The sequence below is a fragment of the Belonocnema kinseyi genome, chromosome 5, assembly GCF_010883055.1.
Source record: "Belonocnema kinseyi isolate 2016_QV_RU_SX_M_011 chromosome 5, B_treatae_v1, whole genome shotgun sequence".
Taxonomy (NCBI): domain Eukaryota; kingdom Metazoa; phylum Arthropoda; class Insecta; order Hymenoptera; family Cynipidae; genus Belonocnema; species Belonocnema kinseyi.
Window position 1 is genome coordinate 76,531,628 of NC_046661.1, and position 21,456 is coordinate 76,553,083.

Consider the following 21,456-nt stretch of genomic DNA (forward strand, 5'->3'; position numbering starts at 1 on the left):
AAATGCAACGGTTTGATCATATATATATTGTGCACAAATATTATATATTTTGAAGTTAAGATTAATTACCAAAAATATGGTCTTTGATTTTCTTTTCTATTATTTTTATTAATATTTAGATACATGGATATATAAGTTTTATATTTATCTAAATTTTATATTTAAATTTAATAATTGTTTGAGATAAGGATATAATGAACGAACCATAAAATTTCAGCATACAAATTTTCGATTTTTTGTGCACTATACTAATTAAACTAAATAGGGGATAGTTACGATAGAAAATAAAAATGTTATATTCATCTTAATTTTATATTAAAATTTAGAAATTACTCGAGAAAAAATTATAAACGTGCTATAAAATTTCATTACAAAAATTATTGCATTTTTCTTAGACTGTACTAATTAAACTAAATATTGATGGAACTTATTTTCTTCAAGGAAATTATAAAAATAATAACAAAATAAAACGGGGAAAAGTTAGAGTAGAAAACTTTGTTTTCTTTCTTTAAGATTTTAAATTTATTTTGTCTGAATGAATCATTCAATATATAATTGCGTGCATAATAACAGATGAGTTATTATTGTTATACTCAGGATGGGTTGCTGTGTTTCCACAGAGAACTAAATTATTACACCGTCATTCGCTGACGCCCACGATTCGACCTGTTGATTTCAGCGGTCAAGGCCGACAATAATCTGCAGACAAATTTAGATTTTGCAAATCTGTCATTTTTTCTCTTTACAACTTGATTTAATGATTAATCTAATTGTATTTTTTATTGGTTAGAGGATCAACATTTTGGGATTTTGGATTTTCACTTTAATGTTTAAAAATTCATTTAACTCATTATAATGTCATATTTATTATTTTAATAAAATAAGGTATATTTGACATTTGCAAAAAATTCGAACACTCCATCGAACGTCAGGCACTCAGTTTTTTTTTTAAATTAATTAATTTTAATTGATGTCAAGTAGCACCAGAAAACAATCCAAATATACTTATGAGCAGACTGCGTTTTAGCCATCCATATCCTTAGGAACCGTACTTAAATTACGTAACAGCGTAACTAAGTAATGATTCAGAAATTTAATATGAATTGAACTTTGCGCGTTAAAGAAACCTGGTGAGTGAAGAATGAACCTAGCAAACAACAATTTTTAAAAAGTGAGGGAATTTTATTGGTCAGGGAAATGTCAGGAATTTAACAAGCATTTCCAATTGGAATACATTTCCAAATGTCCAAAACCTTTTCCAATTCGAATATATAATATTACGCTCCATAAGTGCGTGAGTACTCGCTCACTGTCCCCTATGTGACTACGATGCTGGTGGTCACGCACGGCTTAGAAATCGTCTCTGAATACCCACGTTTCTAATTGCAGGTTCCAGTGTAACTGTCAAGCAGAATAAAATTGACATTTTTCACTTTTAATTTGAAATTGTTTTATTCCATTTATAAACAAATTCTAGGTTAAACATTTTACAAGTTTAATATTCTGGCCTTTCAATATTAATGCATAAAGAAATAGAAAAATTGGTCGGGGAAAAATTAGAGAATTTTAAAAATGAAGTTTTGCGGTAATCCTCTTATAATATTGTTAATTGGTCGTTTAGTTGCCTTGTATTTATATTTCTTTTTTGTAGTTGCTTCCTCCTGAAGATTATCTTTTTAGTTATACATATTATTATTTATTTGAAAATTCACCAATTTTATTCCAAAGTCATCCTTTTCGCTTGAAAATTTAACTGTTTTGTTGTCATTTTTTTTAACATTCAACTATTTTTGTACAAAATTTACTCTGTGATTAAAATTCATTGTTTGGTGCTGAAAAGTCAACTGAAATATTTTCTGGTTAAAAATTCAAATCTTTTTTTAACAAAAATTCCCATTTTTTGGGTGGAAAATTCGTCTTTTTATTAAGAAATAATTCTGTTTTATTATAAATTTCATCTTTTTGGATAAAATGTAACTGTTTGGTTGAAAATTAATTTTCTTTGATTGAGGATTCAATTATTTTGTTTGCAAATTTTCGGTTGAACCACTTTGTTGAGAAATCATTTTCTTTTGTTGAAGATTAATTTTTTTTTAGCTGAAAATTCATCTTAAAAGGTTAATAAATAATCAAATTTTACTTATGTTTAAAAATTTTTTATTTTTTAGTTGGAAATTCATTTATTTTGTAAAAAAAAATTTGCTGAAGATTTATGATTTTAGTTAAAAATTCATTTTTTTATAGACAATAAGTTAATCTTCTTGGTTGAAAATTTCTTTATTTGGTTAGAAATTTAACAATTTCGTTGAAAACTGATCTTTTGAAATGCAAAATTCAACTGCGTGGGCAAAAATTAAACTAATTTCTTGAAAATTATTTTTTTTTTTTAATGAAGGTTTATCTCTTTAATTGAAAATTTAACTAGTTTGTTGAAAATTCTTCTGTTTTGGTTGAATATAACTTTTCTGTGTTTAAAATAAAAATCTTTTTTTAGCTTAAATATAAACTAGTTCGATTTTGAAAATTCGTTTCTTTTTATTGAAAATTATGATTTTTTTCACTAAGTATGTAATAGTTAAATTTTCAGTGGTTGGAAATTAAATGCCTCTGTTGCAAGTTAAACTAATTCATTAGAAGTTCATTTAAGTTAAATAATTGTATTTTAGTTAAAAAATTTGTTTGTTTGTTGAAAATTTATTTCTCTAACTTCGAATCTTACTAATCCACTTGCGGTTTAAAATTTATATTTTTTATTTGGAAGTTCATGTATTTTGTACAAAATTCATATTCTTGGTTGAAAATTCAACTATTTGGTTAAAAATTCAATTTTTTTGCTAAGGATTTATGATTTTAATTGAAAATTCATTTTTTTGTAGACAATAAATTAATCTTCTTGGTTAAAAATTCATTTATTTGGTTGAAAATTTAACTATTCTGTTGAAAATGTATTTAATTATTGCTTGGAAAGTAATTTTTTTAACTGAAAATTACATTTCTTGTAAAAAATTTATCTGTTTTAGTCAAAATTTGTCTTGTTTAGTAAAAAAATTAATCTTCCTGACTAACAATTCAGCTCTTTGGTTGAAGACTTATATATTTTGTTAAAAAAAACGTTTCTTTTTCTAGAAAACTAATCTCGTTAGTTGAAACCTTTTAAAGACGAAAATCCGTCTTTTTTGGTTAAAGAATTAATCATTTTAGTTAAAAATTCAATTCTTTGCAAGGAATTTAACTATTTTGTTGTGAATTATTTTATTTTCCTTCTTTTTTTGGAACAAGCATTGCATTTTTTTTAAATTAAAGAAAAATAAACAATTGAAATTTAAGATTTGAAGGTTATGGTTGCAGTTAAATCCCTTTTGTTTAAAAAATCAACTATTTGCTCGAAAATTCATCTTCCTAAGAAGAAAGTTCAAGTATTTTGTTAAAAATTCATCTTTGGTGCTCGGAAATTTAACTGTTCTGTTGAACATTTGTCTATTTGGACAGAAAAAAATGTACTCTGATAAGTTCAATATTTGTTTGAAAATTTAACTATTCTTGCCATTTTTGATTTTCGTTACAAATTCCAGCGTTAAGTTGAAAATTAATTTCACTTTTTTGTTGAAAATTCGTCCACTTGAACACAAAATTCGCCGTCTCACATTGAAAATAAATTTTTTATTTGTTGTTGATATAACTGTTTTCTAAAAAATTCAATTATTTGTTTGAAAATTTAACTGTTTTAGCCATTTTTCTTTTTGCTTAGAAATCCGACCATTTGGTTGGAAATTCATCTTTCCATGTTAAAAATTCTACTTCAACTTTTTCGTTAGAAATTCCTTTTTGTTCGAAAATTTAACTGTTTCGTTGAAAATTTATTTTTCATGGAAAAGAATTCGTCTTTTTGGTAGAAATCAATTACATTGCTCGTTTTTAAATATTGACCGCTCGGGAAAATAAAAAATTGGTCAGAGAAAAATCAGGGGGAAGTCAGGTAATTTTGAAAATGAAGTTTTGCGGTCACCTTGTAATAATTGTTCGTTTTTTTCTTTAATAGTTTAATCAAATATTTATTTATTGTTAAAGTGTTCTTTGCATAAATTTTTGCCCATTACGTTCGTGTTTTAGAAAAAAAATTTCCCTTTAAAATAATATTCTTTTTTCAAAGAAAAATTCTCCATGCCCCCTGCAATTTAACTGCTGAACGTACTGTGTTAACCCTTATATCTTGAGTTTTTTTGAAAATTATAAAAAAATAAAATATCACAAATAAATTGAAAATAAATTGTTTTTTTTTTGTTTTGTTAAGACCAACTGGGAAGGCGAGAAAGGATAGAACAGGTCCATATGAATGAAAAGGATGAAGTTCTAGATTACGGGCGACCGATTCAAATAGTTCTCGCACACACGGATCACACCTTCGAGCTTGACGAAGATGCCTTGTCGAGTATTTTACTCCAGGAGGAAATCAAGGACAGAAGTGTCGTTGTCGTGTCGGTCGCGGGAGCCTTCAGAAAAGGCAAAAGCTTTCTCCTCGACTTCTTCCTCCGTTACATGAACAGCAAGGTATTTATTCATTTACTTCAGAATAGTTATTTATGTATTCTTAATAAATATTTAGTATTTTTGACTCTCAGTCTTGAAATATTCCATCCTGAAGTATTTAGCTAATTTTCCTTGCAAGAAAATAAATATTTATGTTCTGACATTTAAGCTCACAATAGATTTACAAACAAAAATGGAATAGTTAAGTTTTAGTTTAAAAAATTGATTTTCAGACAGGAAAACAAATTTGCAAGAAAATAGTTCATTTTCAACGAAAGAGATGGATTTTCAACTTAGAGTAAATTTTGAACAAAATATTTCTACTTTCAAGCAATCAATTAAACTTTCAATCAAGAAGATTAATTTTCTACCGAAAAAGACGTATTTACTATTTTTTAATATTTATTTACTGTTTCGTAAAAATTCACTTTTATTTGAAAATTAATATTTTCACGTTGAGAGTTTAAATTTTTGCAGAAAAATCGCCTTTTTGCTTGAAAATTCAAGAATTTAATTTTTTTTTTCTGACTACATTTTTTTGTTCAACCCTCAAACGGTACACTCCAACCGAGCATACGTAAACGGTACACTGATGCGAATTGGTTTGTTTGCAATCTTAATATTAAATATATTGAACATATAATAAACAACTAGCATATATCACATATATTTGACATATATATTTAATATATTTGGGAATAATTCGCTCCAACTGTTTTTGGGTAAATTTAAAAAAAATATAAAATCTTTGGGTGCGAATTCGCACCAGTGTACCGTTGGAGGTTTAATATTCGTCTGAGTTTGAACATTCATAATCGTCAAAATAGTTAAATTTTCGACCAATGAAATGGATTTTCAACTAATAAAGTGAATTTTTAAGAAAGTATTTTAACTTTTAACCAATCAGTTAAATTTCCAATCAATAAGATTCATTTTCTACCAAATAATACGAATTTACTAATTTTTTTGACTATTTATCAGTTAATTTACTATTTACCTACTATTTCGTAAAAAATTAACTTTTTTCTCGAAAATTTAAAAAAATAGTAACATTTTAAGCAGTTAATTTTTTAATCAAGAAGATTTATTTTATACCAAAAAGGGCGAATTGACTTTTTTTTATTTATTTACTATTTAGTAAAAAGGACATGGATGAAGAAGATTTATTTTCCACCAAAAAAGGCGAATTTACAACAAAATGCATCAATTTCCTAAGAAATTATTGAATTATCAATAGTATCTAGTGTTTTGAAGAAACTTTGTCTTTGGCTTGAAATTACAACATTTTAGTATAAACTTGAACTATTTGTTTCAAAATGCACTTTTTTTGTTGAAAATCCATATTTTTGAACTAAAAAATTAATTGTTTTTTAAAAAATTCGTTTTTTTGCCTTTAAAATTATACTTGGCTGAATTTTTTTCATTCTTTACTGAGAAATCTGTATGTTGAAAATGCAATTTACGAGGAGCAAGGATTTTGTAGAATTTCAAAGATTTCAAGAGATTGGAAAGTGCTTTTTTCGAATTCATCCTGCATGCTATTAATTTATCCTGAATTATTTTTAATTCTTTTGATTATTCATAAGTTTTTAATCAATTGATCCTCAGGATCAATTGATAAAATTATCAAAGGATTTGAAATATTTTAATGTATTTTTTCAAATTCCTTGGTATTTTCAAAATCTCTAAAAAAATTCCAAAAATTTCAAAATATTTAAAAGGATTTCAAATATTATAGGGTATTTGAAAAGATTACGAAGCAATTTTTTATTGATTTCAATCATTTAATGGGATTTAAAAAGATTTGAAATATTTTTGGGTATTTCAAAAGATTTCTAAGAATTTTTAAGATACTTTAAAAGATCTTAACGCGATTTATAAAATTTCCTCTGAATTTAAATGCAATTAAAATTGAAGATTTATGATAAAAAACATTTTTGGTTGATCAAATGTGAATATAATCGATTGAAACTTTATAAACTATTTTCAATTTTGAAATAAATTCAAAATAATATATTCATAATCAAAGGCTTTTATTTTTCAAATATTATTTCAGTCTAAAATATTCCATTTTTATACCATTCAATTTGAAGTTTTTCAATTAAGAAAAAGAAATATTACTTCATATTTAGAAATATCTGACTTAATTTCAAATCAGTATTTATCAATTAAATATTAAAAACTAAACAAAAAAACCTAAACTTTGAACTTCACATTTTTAATTTTTCTATAAAAAAATTTATTTTGTAAAAAAATAATAAGTTGTATTGTTGAATTTCGATATATAAATAACAATTCAATACCTATTATTCTTAGAAACTATCCGAGTATATCGAAGATTCCGATCAACAAATTTCGAAGCTTTTTAAGAAAAAAAATGTAATCGTTCAATTTTTAATGTTTCCAGCTAAAAATTGTTAGAAAGGATATAATTTTGAAGAATTTTTAATGCATTGATTTATTTTCCAATTTAGAGCATTGAAGCATTTGAGCATTTGATACTACATATATGATACTTATTAATAATATATTTATCGTATTTAAAATTTCTATAATTTAAAAAAAATTTTTTTAGTATAATTTTTTTCTTCAATTAATTTTTAGTCTGATTTTTGAAGGTTTCGAATTTAAAATTTCACAATATTGTAGTTTCAAATTCAAGTATTCGAAATTTCAGAATCATTTCGCTATTACCTATTTTAAAATGCCATATTAAAAGTCTTGATAGTCAATTTTGTATGTACTAATTTTAGGTGTAAATATAAAGCAATTACGAATTGAAAAGCTTAAAATTCTAAAATTTTAAAAACGGAAATCATGTTATAGCAATATTGTTTTGTGTTCTTTATTTTAATTTTTAAGTTTCAATGTAAGATCTTAAAATTTTCCTATATTGAATTAAAGATTTAAAAAAATAAACCATTTGAAATTGAAAAATATTTTATTCGAATATCTCTAGAATGAATACTAATTCTACAGGGATATTTGAATTTCAGTAATTTTAAATACTTACCATTTTATAGTTCTGAATTTTCATAGTGAACGCTAAATTATTCATTTTTCCCTTCCACAGGTTTTAATTTTACAATTAAAATTGAATTGGTTGATTTTTCGAAAGTATAATTAGCAATTTAAAACCTACTAGTTTTTTAACGATTTAAATTTACTTCAAATCATTGAAAATTTAAAGGGCTTGAGTATAAAAAAGTTGTAACATCACTATTTTTGATGACTAAAATTTTTTTCAGTTTTAAATGAAGTTCTCATTCCTTTAAGTTTTAACGTTCCGGTGTAGAAATGATAAATTAAAATTTTATTATGTAATAACAATTTTCAATTCTATATCTGCAGCAGCTTTAACTTTAAAAAATTTAATTTAATTTCCAATATTAAATTGTTAAATTTTAATCGCTTTAAATTTGAATTTATTCAAATTCAAAAGTTTCCATTCTTCAATTATTTAATTTTGAACGCTTTTAATTATAAAGTATACAGTTTCAATTCCTCTGAATTTTAAATGCCCCAATTTCTAATATTCGAATCTTAAAATATTCCACTTTGAACGTTTTCACATTGTCAAATTTTTTAAATATTAGTCTAAAATCATTTTAAAGGCTTCAAAAATTAAAAATTAGAAATGTTTGAAATAGATGGTTTGGGATTTTAAAAAAACGCATTTTTAGTTGATAAAATGCGAATATAAATTAATTAATAATTTTTTAATTGAACAGTATTTTAAGTATTAAAAAGTAAATAGTAATTGATTTTACAAGACAATTCGGAATCAGTTCATAATTTTAGAATTTCCAGATTTAAAGTTTAAAAATTAAAGAGTTTAAATTTGAAAGTCTTATTAGTTAGACAAATGTAAACACCCGATTGAAACTTTATCAACTATTTTTAATTTTTAAATCACTTTAAAATACTATATTCGTAATTAAAGGCTTTAGTCAAATTTCAAATATCGTTCCAATTTCAAATATTCCATTTTCAAATCATTTAATTTGAAAAATTTTAATTAAGAAAAATAATAATTATTTAATATTTAGAAATATCTGACTGTTCATTTAAAATCCGCAATTACAAATCAAAAAGACAAAACTAAACTTCGAACGTTAAAATTTTAATGATACTATTTAAAAAAATTAAGATTGTTTTAAAAATCTTAAAGGGCTTTAAAAGAATAAAACACATTTCCTTAAGATTCGTAGGAAAATTTAAATTATTTTTTATTTAAAAAAATTAATTTAAGGGAATGTTTAAAAAAATTTAGAAATATTTACGAAACTATGAAAAATGAATGTGGAAAATTTTAAGCAATTTTGTTTAATTTTGCATAATTTTTTAAAAAGATTTAGGAAAAATGCGAATCGTTTCAAAAGAAATTTAAAAGTCCTTAAAAAGTTTCAAAATCAATATAAAATTTGAAAAATGTAAAACAACATTAAAGTTTTTCAAGGTTTTAAAATAAAAATAATTTAACTTTTAATGTAAGAAGTGAACTTACTCGAATTTTTTCTACGGACAGTAGGTGTTACTTGGTTACTTATACATAACAATTCAACAATTTGAGTAACAAATTAAATTTTTTCAAATAGTTTAATTAAAATTGTAACGTTCAAAGTTTAGTTTTTAGTTTCGTTTTTTGTATTTCATTTGTAATTACGGATTTTAAATGAAAAGTCAGATATTTCTAAATATTAAATAATTATTATTTTTCTTAATTAAAATTTTTCAAATTAAATGATTTAAAAATGGAATATTTGAAATTGGAACGATATTTGAAATTTGACTAAAGCCTTTAATTACGAATATATTATTTTTAAGTTATTCTTAAATTAAAAATAGTTGATAAAGTTTCAATCGGGTGTTTACATTTGTCTAACTAATAAGACTTTCAAATTTAAACTCTTTAATTTTTAAAGTTTAAATCTGGAAATTCTAAAATTATGAACTGATTCCGAATCGTCTTGTAAAATCAATTACTATTTACTTTTTAATACTTGAAGTACAGTTCAATTTGAAAATTACTAATTAATTTATATTCGCATTTTATCAACTAAAAATGCGTTTTTTTTAAGTCTTTAAAACTGCTTTTTAAAATTGTTTAAATAAAAATATACGCTTAAAAATTAAAATAGAACATTTTTAAAGTGAAAGATTTTCGAATTACGCATTCTAAACTGAATGATATAATTGAAAAATATAAAAATTTAGCTCATTATTTAAAACACAGTTGAAATCAAAGGTGTAACGATTAATTTTCAAAAAAATTTTAGGTCCAGCGGCCAACCGCTTTTTTCATTGATTCCCGAGAATTTAAGTTCAGGTTATATAACCAAGAATATGGCATAATTTAGGAGAATTTAAAAGAATTTCAAAAAATGTAAGAATTTATGATTTTTAACAATATTTTTATTGCTCAGTTTATATCAGCAGTTGAATGTAATTTATTTTCTAGATCAGACATATTCAGGGACTACAGTGTTTCATGTATAAATTAAAAATTTTCAAATGTATTAATTTATTTCAAACAAAAAAAAGAACGTTTTTTCTACTTTAAAAGATAACTCTTTAAACAAATACTGAAATTTTTAACATAATAGTTGAATATTTAACCTAAAAAGACAAATTGCCAACGAAAAAGTGTCATATTTTATATTTTAATAAAAAATAGAATGAAATTTATACAAAAGAAGACAAGAATTTTAAAAACAAAAAGACGAATTTCCAACAAATAAAAATTTTTCACTCAAAAACATAAATAAAAGTTTATCTAAATTATTGAACCTTCAAATTAGAAGACAATTGTTCTTTACAAAAATGCAATTTTCAAACAAAAAACATAACTGTTTAAAGAAAAATTAATTTTTCATGAAACTAATGCATTTTAACGCAAAAAAAAGGAAATTTCAAATTAAAAAATAACTTTTGTACAAAAAAAACGCGAATTTTTAACTAAAAAATATCAATCTTAAAAAATGGAAAAGTTACATTTTCTGTTAAAAATTAATTCTAAACAAAACAAAAAAGAAGTATTTTCTACTAAACAGTAGAATTTTCAACCAGACACAAGCCTTCAATAAAAAAATTTCACAATGTAGTTTAACTAGACCCAAGTAGTTGAGTTTTCAATAAAAAAGATTAATTTTCAACAAGATAATTAACTTTTTAACCAACGAGACAACTTTTCATCTTAAAATCTAAATCTTTAACAAAATAAGTGATTTCTTAACAAAGCGATGCTACCAAATGTTTTAAACAAATTAGTTGTATTATCAAGCAAAAAGAATGATTTTTAACCAAAAAGTTGCATTTTCATACAAAAAATGAAATTTCTTCTATAACAGATGAAGTTTTAAATTGGAAAGATAAATTTTCAAAAAAATATTTGAATTTTCTGTTGAAAAAGATTTTAGCCGAGTTTTCACGATCAAACTATGAATTTTTTAACAAGAAATAATTTTCTACAAAAAAAATTGAGTTTTCAATCCAAAAAGACGAGTTCTTAACCAAAAAGGATGACTTTTTAACAAAATCGTTGAATTCTCTAGCAAATAGTTGCATTTTTATAAAAAATTATGAAATTTATCTTAAAACGGAAGAATTTTTTATTTAAAAAAAAGTGTTTCATCCAAAAAAATTTCAGTTAACTTAGTAACATCAAAATTGAATTTTCGTAACAAAAAAATAAGTTTCTACGAAAAAAATTGAAATTTAAATCCAAAAGAGACGAATTTTTTCAACCAAAAAGGAAGAATTTTTAATAAAATCGTTAAATTCTCTACCAAATAGTTGCATTTTTATCCAAAAAAAATATCAGTTTTGTACTAAAACAGATGAATTTGTAATAAAAAAAACCATTTGTTTTTATAAGTGGAACTTTCATCCAGAAAATATTTCTGTTCATTTTTCAACACCAGAATATAAATTTTATGCAAAAAGTGAATTTTCTACGAAATAGTTAAGTTTTCAAGAAAATAGTATAATAGCTTAATTTCTAACCAAACAGTTGCATTTTTATCAAAAAAAGATTTAATTTCTGCTGAAGCTATTTTCTATTAATTAAAATAAATTCTGAGATTCTCCTAAATTCTCAGAGAATTTATTTCTCGGTTATATTCTCGGTAATATTCTCATTCTTGTTACCGTTCTCAAAGTAATATAACCCGCTCAGAACTGCACTTCTCCCCGCATGCGGTCGGTTCTCCGCAATACTCCGCAACGAGGGAGCCAGGGCTACGCTCCGTGCGCAACTTCAGACTACGCTCGTCCGCTCTCTGTTTATTATTAAAAACGTTTAAAATTGAATAATTAAAGATTGGAAACTTTTGAATTTGAATAACTTTAAATTCAAAGCGATTAAAACTTAACAATTTAATATTGAAACAATTTTTCTGAAATGAAAAAATGAATTGCATTAATTTAAAAAAAAAAACTTTCAAAATGAAAATAGTGGCCACCCTGAAAATGCAAGTGGATAAAAATTAAAATTTTTTTATAGTACACTGAGCAAAAAGTGAGTGAAGACGCATGGCTAGGAGGCGACAATGATCCACTCAGTGGTTTTTCCTGGAGAGGAGGATCCGAACGAGACACAACCGGTATCCTCATGTGGTCCAAAGTCTTCCTGAGCACCTTACCCAATGGCGAAAAAGTCGCTATAATTCTGATGGACACCCAGGGAACATTCGACAGTCAATCTACCGTGAGAGACTGCGCGACAGTGTTCGCCCTGAGCACAATGCTCTCCTCAGTTCAGATCTACAATCTCTCCCAGAATATCCAAGAAGATGATCTTCAACATTTGCAGCTCTTCACCGAATACGGTCGACTCGCTTTGGAAAAATCGGGCAGCACTCCTTTCCAGAGGCTTCAGTTTCTCGTCAGGGACTGGAGTTATCCCTATGAAGCGGAATATGGATCCGATGGTGGACAGAAGATTTTGGAGAGGCGACTACAAATATCGGACAAACAGCATCCGGAATTGCAGAGTCTCAGAAAACATATCACTGCATGTTTTTCGGACATCTCGTGCTTCCTTATGCCGCATCCTGGTGAGATTTTTTTTTTAAACTTTTTCCCTCATTATTTATATTTTTAGTTTCGAAATTCAACTTTTTTTTGTTGGTTTGCCAAGAATCGAACTTTTGAGAACGATAAAAAAACCTGATCGCTAGAGAACAAAACAAGGTCTAATGGCTTAATGTCGCTTTAATATTTGAAAATACATTTTTAAAAAAAACTTAAAAAAGTAATATGCAAATGATGGTGAATTTATTTATTGACCGGAATTTTTACAAATTTTTTAGAATGAAAATGCTTTCCAATTCTGATTTCAACCGTTTTTTTTAAATAATTTGTTAAATTGTGATTTTTATAAATTATTATATCATTCAGTTTAGAATACTTAATTTCAAAATCTTTCACTTTAAACATTTTCCATTTTAGATTTTTCAGTTTTATAAGATGAAAAAATTAAAGATTAGAAGCTTTTAAAATCGAAGATTTCTGTATAAAAAACATTTTCAGTTGATCAACTGTAAATAAAAATTAATTAATTATTTCAAAAATTGAATTGTACTTAAAATTTTTTTAAGTGAATAATAATTGGTTTTACAAAACGATTAGGAATCAGTTGACAATTTTAGAATATCCAAATTTTAACGTTAAAATGAAACTGTTTCAACTGGAAAGTCTCATTAGTTAAACAAATGTAAATGCTTGATTGAAACTTTGTAAACTATTTTTTATTTTAAAGCAACTTCAGAATAATATATACTTTATTAAAGGCTTTTATTAAATTCCAAATATTATTTCAGTCTTAAAATATTGTATTCTTAAACCCTTCAATTTGAAATATTTCAAATTAGAAAAAGAATAATTGCTTAATATTTAGAAATATCTGAATCAGTGTCCACAAAACGAGGGATTTTTCGGCCACCAGCACTCTCCCATCTGGGAGCCGAAAATTCACGAGCACGAGTCAAAGCCCCCCCCCCCCCTTCACGATTCTTTTTCGGTGGCTAATTGGCTATTTGGAGGAGTTTTAAAGGAAACTAAATTTCGCAGGGTGTCAAGAGAATGAAAGTTCAGGCAATCTTGCTATCTTCTATAATTTTAGAAAAAAAAGGAAATTAATTCTTATCAAACCTTCTTGCGTAATTTTGTTATACATTTTTTCTTAAATTTATTTTGTTTAAAAAATGTGCTTTCAAATTTGCGTAAGTTTAAGAGATATTCAGGAATTTTGAAACGATTAGAAAATAATTAAAATCTGTAAAGATTTTTTAAAGAATTCTTTAAGGTTTCATGAAAATGAAAAATATTCTTTTAGGTTTCTACGAATAATTAATATAATTTTCTATTTTGAAAAATAGATCAGGACATATTTAAATAGTTAATAATGATTAGAAGGCTTAGAAGGTCCGACAAGATTAGAAACAGAACTTTTTCAATATTGATAGGAAAATATGTAATGACTTTTTATGTAAAAGACGTACTTTATGAGAATATTAAAAAAGGATTTTAAACTTGTGAAAGGATTTCCTAAAATTTAAAAGAAGACTGTAGAAGATTTTAAAGCAAAATGTTTCAGTTCGGTAAGATTATAATAAATAGATCAAAATCGAGTAAATGCAAGAAATATTAAGAAGAACTGAAGAGATTCAAATCAAATTTTAAACTTAAATTCTGTTAGAAAATTAGATTTTTAAAGGATTCAAACATAAACGTTAGAAAATTTACAGGAATTCCGAAAGATTTCAAGGAGACAAAACTATTTTTCTTATAATAACCTGGAAAAAATTTAAAAGATTATGAGTCAATTATGCCACATCTTAAATTAAGGAACGTAATTCTTATTAGGCCTTCTTGTACAATTTTGTTACACAATTTTTTTAATTATATGTTGCTTTAAAAATCTACTTTCAAATTTGAGAAAGTTTAAGAGATATTCAGAAATTTTGAAAGGATTCAAATAAAATTAAAACTCGTAAAGATTTTTCAAAAATTTTGTAAGTTTTTACGAAAAATAAAAAGATTATTTTAGGTTCCTAGAAATAATTAAAATAATTTTGTATTTCGAAAAATTAATGTTAGGAGATTATTTTAAAGCATTTCAAAACATTCAAAAATACGTCAAAAATTGTCAAAGTGTCTAAACATTTTAAAGGCAATGTTTTTTTAATTTTGCAAAATAAAAAAAAATCAGGAAAAATTTGAATAATTTTTAAAGATTAGAAGACCAGACAAGATTAGAAAAAAAAGAATTATTTTCCTAAGTAACGTGTGAAAATTTTTAATAATTTTTTATTTTGTAAAATGTGCTTTAAAAGAACATTAAAGAAGATTTTTAAACACATCAATTTCCTAAAATTTCGAAAAAGAGTGTAAAAGGTTTTAAAATCAACATTTTTTAATTCGATAACATTACAAATTTTTTAAAAGTGCAAATAATCGAATAAATTAAATAAATATTGAGTAGAATTGATGAGATTAAAAAATAATTTAAAGTTCAGAGGAGTTTTAGAAACCTAGGATAAACTGATTTGAAAAACTGAAAACCCTAAAAATTCTTGTAGAAGAACAAGAAAGATGCGCCTGGAAATTGTGTACTATTATCAGTCTTTAAAATTAAAATTCGAATGATTTTTTTAAATACTTTCAGCACATTTCTTTTCAAGCAGAATCCCCGATTTTAATCGCAATAAATTCATATAGATCCAATCAGAATAAGTAATTACATAAATTTTGAAAAGATATAACAGATACGTATGTCAAATGAAAAAAAAATAAATAAAAGTCGATAAACGAAGGACTTTCAGATAATGAAAGATAATGAAAGAAACGCCTGGGGAAAAAATGTAAATAATTTTTTTGGAATGAATTCTAGCAGAAAATTGAAAAAAGGTTAAAAACATTTTTTATTATTTCCTAAAATGTCTAAAAAGTACGTAAAATATTTTGAAGCAAAATGTTGTAATTTTTCCATATTACTTAACTTTAGAAAAATTAAGGAACATAATTCTTTCAAATTTGAGTAAGTTTTAGAGATATTCAAAATTTTTGAAACGATTCGAAAATAATGAAAACTTGTAAAGATTTTTAAAGGAATAATTAACACAATTCTTTATTTCGAACAATTAATTTGAAAAGATTATTTTTAAACATTTCAAAACATTGCAAAAGATTTCAAATATTCTTAAAACATCTGAAAATCTTTAAAAGCATTTTTTTTTAATTTTGCAGAATTAAAAAAAAACAGGAAAAATTTTAATAATTTTTAAAGATTAGAGATTGAAAGGTCTGACAAGATTAGAAAAACAGAATTATTTTTCTAATAATCGTGTGAAAGTTTTTAATAATTTTTTTTTTCAAAAAATGTAGGTACTTTAAAAAAAATTGCAAGCAGATTTTTAAACACATCAAATGATTTCCTAAAATTTAAAAGGAGAGTGTAGAATATTTTAAAGCAAAATGCTTCAATTTGATAAGACTAAAAAGTTAGAAAAAAAGTAAATAATCAAGTGAATTCAGGAAGTATTTAGTAGACTTGATGAGATTCAAAAAATTAAAACTTTAGAAGTGTTTTAAAAACGCAAGATAAACTTTAGGAACTTTAAAAGAATCTCGAAGTGTTTCGGGAGAATAAACATAGTTTCTTAAAATGCTTGGGAAAATTCAGAAGATTACAAGCAAACTTTTTTCTACATTTTGAATGATTTTTTAAATTTTTGATAAATACTCGAGAGAGTTACCAATATCTTAAAAAATTCAAAACGTTTTAAATAGATAAGAAATTTTCATAATATTTTTTAAAATCCGATAAAATAAAAATAAAATGTCTTTAAAATCTCCTAGGATCTTTTCTGACACATCTGATATATTCGAAAATCTTTTTTTTAATTTTCTTAAGAATCTTATAATAATTATTTACATATAAGTTTATAAACAAACTGATAATACTTATTCTATTTTATATGAAATCTTTACAAAATCTTTAATGCCTTAAAATACTTATCACAAAATTACAAAATTTAGCTTTTACAATTTTATTTTAATTGTAAAATAATTGTAATTGGAAATTGATTGTAAATAATTGTAAAATAAATGCAACAAAATTTATTTTATGAAGTAATATTTCGTGATTATAAAAAGAGAAAAAAAATTTTACGGTAAGCCTTTGTAGCATTTTAATAACTAATGAACATATTTTTAGATTATTTTTCCTTAATTCTGGCCGAGGGCCAAACATGGTACAAAAAACCGTCGTGAAACTTCAAATAAAAACTGTACTCCTTATACATTAATTGTTTCTAATTAAAAATAATAATACTTTTATAAATATTGCCAAAATTTCTTTGAATATAATACATATTGATTTTTATTGAAAAAATCCCTGTAAATAGTTGGTGTTTTTTAAATTTTACGATATTTGTGTACCATGTTTGACCTTAGGAAATAGATTTCAGGAATAAAATTATAAAAATATCTCCATTAGTTCGTAAAATACTACGAAAAATCGCCTTTCAAATTAGAGTTGAAATTGAAGAAATAGATATTTCTCTTATCGTTTTTTGGCATGTGATTTTTCACTAAACGTAAAGCAGATTAAAATACACTTAAAAAATAAAAAGAAGAAAGTTCAGAAGTTCATGCAGTTTTCTGTTCAGAAAATCCCACACATTTTTTAATGAATTTCCTTTCCACACCACATTCAAAGGAAATTTTTTCAACATCTTTTTCAAATGATTAGTCTTTTGAATGAGGTCAAGTTAATAACTTTTTGGCTTTTTCTCTTAAAATCCTCAAAATTGTGATTATAGCCTAAAATAGCATGAAAAGAGATGTATCAAAAAAGGACCTAGAGGACTTTAAATTTTTTTATTTTATTGGATTTAAAAAAATATTAGAAAACTTCGAGTTTTTTAAAAAGATGTTTATGACATTTAGAAGTTTGGAAGATATCTACGAATAATTGATAAATTTTTCCAACATTTTAAATATTTCTAATACGTTTAAAACAAAATAAATTTCAAAAAAATATTTTTAACTGACTATATTTTTCTGAAAATTTTTAAAAAGAATTTAAGATGTCAGAAACCTGACTTATATAATCTTCTAAATTTTTCACAGGAATTTTAAGAAAGATAATTTTATCTCCTTGAAATCTTCCTGAATTCCCTTAAAGCTTCTAAAGTTTATTTTTTCAAAATTTTTGAAAATCTACATTTCTAAGAAATTTAAGTTTAAAATTAGATTTGAATCTCTTCCATCCTTCTAAATATTTCTTGAATTTACTGGATTATTTACGTTTTTTAGAACTTTTTAATCTTATCAAATTGAAACATTTTGCTTTAATATCTTCTACGCTCTTCTTTTCAATTTCAGGAAATCGTTTGATGTGTTTCAAAATCTTTTTGAATTTTTTTTAAAGCACATTCTTGTAAATAAAAATTATTAAAAATTTTAAAACGATTATTAGAAAAATAATTCTTTTTTCTAATAGTTTCAGACCTTCTAATTTTTAAGAATTATTCAAATTTTTCCTGATTTTTTTTGCAAGTTTTTATTATTTTATAATCGTTTCAAAATTTCTGAATATCTAGTAAACTTACTAAAATTTGAAAGCAAATTTTACAAATCAACATAAACATAACAAAAAATGGTGCGACAAAATTGCGCAAGAAGGCCTAATAAGAATTAAATTATTATTTTTTCTAAAATTATATAATATGGCAAAATTATGAAATAATTTTAAAAAATTGTGGTCCCTTTTTTAATTTTCTCTCAGAATTCATTCCATTTCATTTTTGGTTGAAAAATAATTTTTTAAATGAAAATCTAACTATATGTTTAAAAATTGAACTATTCTGTTGTAACTTCGATTTTGTGTGTTTTTTTAAAACAATTTTCAGTTGAAAATTCATTTCTTCCACCGAAAATGAAACTATTTTTAAATAAAATTTTTTTTTAATAACTATTTTGGTTGATAATTTAACTGTTTGGTTGAAAATTCGATTTTTTTGTTGTTGAAAAAACATTTTCTTATACTAAAAATTTAATTGTATCATTTTTGGTTGAATTTTTTTTTGGTAGGAAATTGATCTTTCTCAGTCAAAAATTTTTCTGTTTTGTAGAAAATTATTCTTCTTGTTTAAAAATTCATCTATTTTAATCAAGAATTCATTCCTTTGGATGTAAATGCATTTTTTGTTGAAACAAACTTCTTTTATTTTGGTATAAAATGGTTAAAAGTTAATATATTTTTTTGGAAATTAAACTATTTTGCTGAAAAATTGTTGGTTGTAAATTGATTTTTTAAACTAAAAATGTAATCGTTTTTCGTTGAAAATTTATCTATTTTGTTGACAAAAATTTTCCTTGTTTTAAAATTGATTTTGAAAATTTTGAAATTCTGTTTTCGGTAGAAAGTTATTGGTTTGAAAATTAAAATATTTGTTTGCAAATTTAATTTTTCGCTTTGGAATTTAAATATTTTGTCGAAACTTTGATTTTTTGGTGTTGATAATTATTTTTCGATTGAAAATTTATCTATTTAATTTTTCGTTGAAACATTATAATTTTAGTTGAAAATTAATTTCTTTCGTTAAAAATTCCATTTTTTGTCTGAAAATTTAACTTTAAGTCCATTTTTGATCGAACACTTATTTTTTTAGATTAAAATTCGTTTCTATAGATGAAAATTGAACAATTTTGTTGACAATTTTTTTTTTTGAAAAATTTTCTTTTTAGTTATAAATTTATCTTCTTTGTTGTGCGAATTATTCTTCTTTAAAAATTAATTTGTTTTAGATAAAAATTAATTCCTTTTGTTGATAAAACCGCATTTATTTGGGTTTAAAAATTAATTTTTTCAACTGCAAACTTCAGTATAAACTACAATGTTTAAATTAAAAAATGTATTTTTTAAAGTAATTTCTTAGGTTGAAAATTTAACTGTTTTGTCGAAAATTTGTTTTTTATTTGTTAAAAATCCATTGTTTACTAAAAATATGACTAAGGCATGCATCACTAAATTTGAAACATTTTAGACCCAGAAGTCTTGTCTCCTATATCTATTTACATAAAGTCAATTATATTTGCCTCTTCTTAATAAACCTAATGGTTCTAAGGTAACTCGGGATTTCAAAACCTGAATAAATTTGAGGAGCAGCTAGATCGTCATTCGTGAGATCAGGAAGAAATATTTGGAAAAATATTCGTGAAGAAATCTTTAGTAGTTTTGAACAAATTCAAAATTAATTTAAAATTTAAAATGATTTCTAATAATTTAAACAAAGTACCTACGTGTAACGATAAAATTCAACTATTCGTTCTGAAATTTCGGTGTTTCAAGAGTTTTGAAATGCTTCAGAAGAAGCCTTTACAAATTTTCACTTCGAAACAATTAATTTTGGGAAAATGTTTAAAAGAATTTAGAAAGATTTACAAAATTATCAAAAATGAATGTGGAAGATTTTAAGGAAATTTTTTCAATTTAGTAGGATTTAAAAAAAAATGTTTAGAAAAAATTCGAATCATTTTAGAAGATGTTTAGAAGTTATGGAAAATTAAAAATAATAATTTAAAATTTAAAAAAAGTCAAACCACATAACCACATGTAAATGTTTAAATGTTTTGAAATAAAATTTCGAAGCATTTTAAGGATTTTTAAACCATTTAGAATTAAAATAACTTTTAATTTAAGAAGTGTTCAGTTTATAAAAAAATAAAATCGTACAATTTTTAATGTTTCTAGCTTCAAATGGCTTAAAATGATTTAATATGAAATTTTTTAAATACATTTATTCGTTCTTCAATTGAGATCATGGAAAATGATAACTTGATAATTTTTTTTGTTAACTAGCTCGTGATTTAAAAAAAATATTTCATTACAACATTTTAAACATATTTTATTTAATAATTAAAATATATTAAGAGTTTGAATATTTTAATTTCATTGACTATGACAAATGTTTGAGAACCAGGAAAAACGGGGAATCATCGGGAATTTTTTTCATTTATTGAAAAGGTCATCCTGAACAAGAGAAATATATTTTCAAATAACACTGTAAAACAGCTAATTAGAGATGTGGTTTGGAGACCTCCTTAATTTTTTTCCTCTTTTTTCAATTGTCATTTGTCTGTCTCGAATAATTCTGAAGATTAAACATAAAATTATTATTATTTATGATTATTTTTTATTATTTTCCTATTTTTATAATTATAATTTTTAATTATTAAAGTAATTTAAATTTTTGAATTACAAACGCTTTCTATTTCAATAGCTTCAACGTGAAAATTTCAAAATCATTGAAAATTTCAAATTTATATTCTGCAATTTGATGTTTAAAATTACAAATTGTTTATCTGACAAACTCAGAATTAGAATAAGAAAATATATGAAACGACGTTTAATTTCAGGGTTAACATAAAATTTGATTTAAAAATCCCCTGACTTATCCATAACCATTTGCATTTAAAACAAAGATATACATTTTAAAGTAAAATGATGATTCAATAAAGAAAAAAGAAATTTTTAACATAATAGTTAAATTTTGAACCAAAAAGATTTAGCCTATACCCAAAAAGACAAATTTTCAATAAAATACATCAATTTTCAAGTAAAAAAGGGATAAATTTTTTTAAAAAAACAACAGTCAAATTTTCTACCTAAAACATCAATTTTATTTTTTATTATAATTTTCAGATGAATAAATATATTTTAAAGCAAATAAAATTAACTTTTAACAATGTAGTTAAATTTTTAATAAAAGTGATCAATTTTCAACGAAGAATATTAAATTTGTACCAAAGAAGACGAATTTTGATTCAAATAGTGGAATTGTCAAATAAAAATAACAACTTTTTAATAAAAAACTGAATATCTAAATTCTCTGATAAAAAAAACACAATTTTCATGAA

At 23.8% G+C, this 21,456-nt stretch overlaps 1 protein-coding gene across 2 annotated transcripts in view; it reads left to right on the forward strand.

Annotated features, from left to right (window-relative positions):
* The window catches only part of LOC117172340 (atlastin), a 96,111-nt gene that overhangs the window by 35,559 nt on the left and 39,096 nt on the right, over positions 1-21,456 (forward strand). For both annotated transcript variants that reach the window (XM_033360149.1, XM_033360148.1), the window contains exons 2-3: positions 4,292-4,548; positions 12,032-12,584. In XM_033360149.1, the coding sequence (XP_033216040.1) occupies positions 4,292-4,548; positions 12,032-12,584 (810 nt within the window). The remainder of the gene's footprint in view (positions 1-4,291; positions 4,549-12,031; positions 12,585-21,456) is intronic.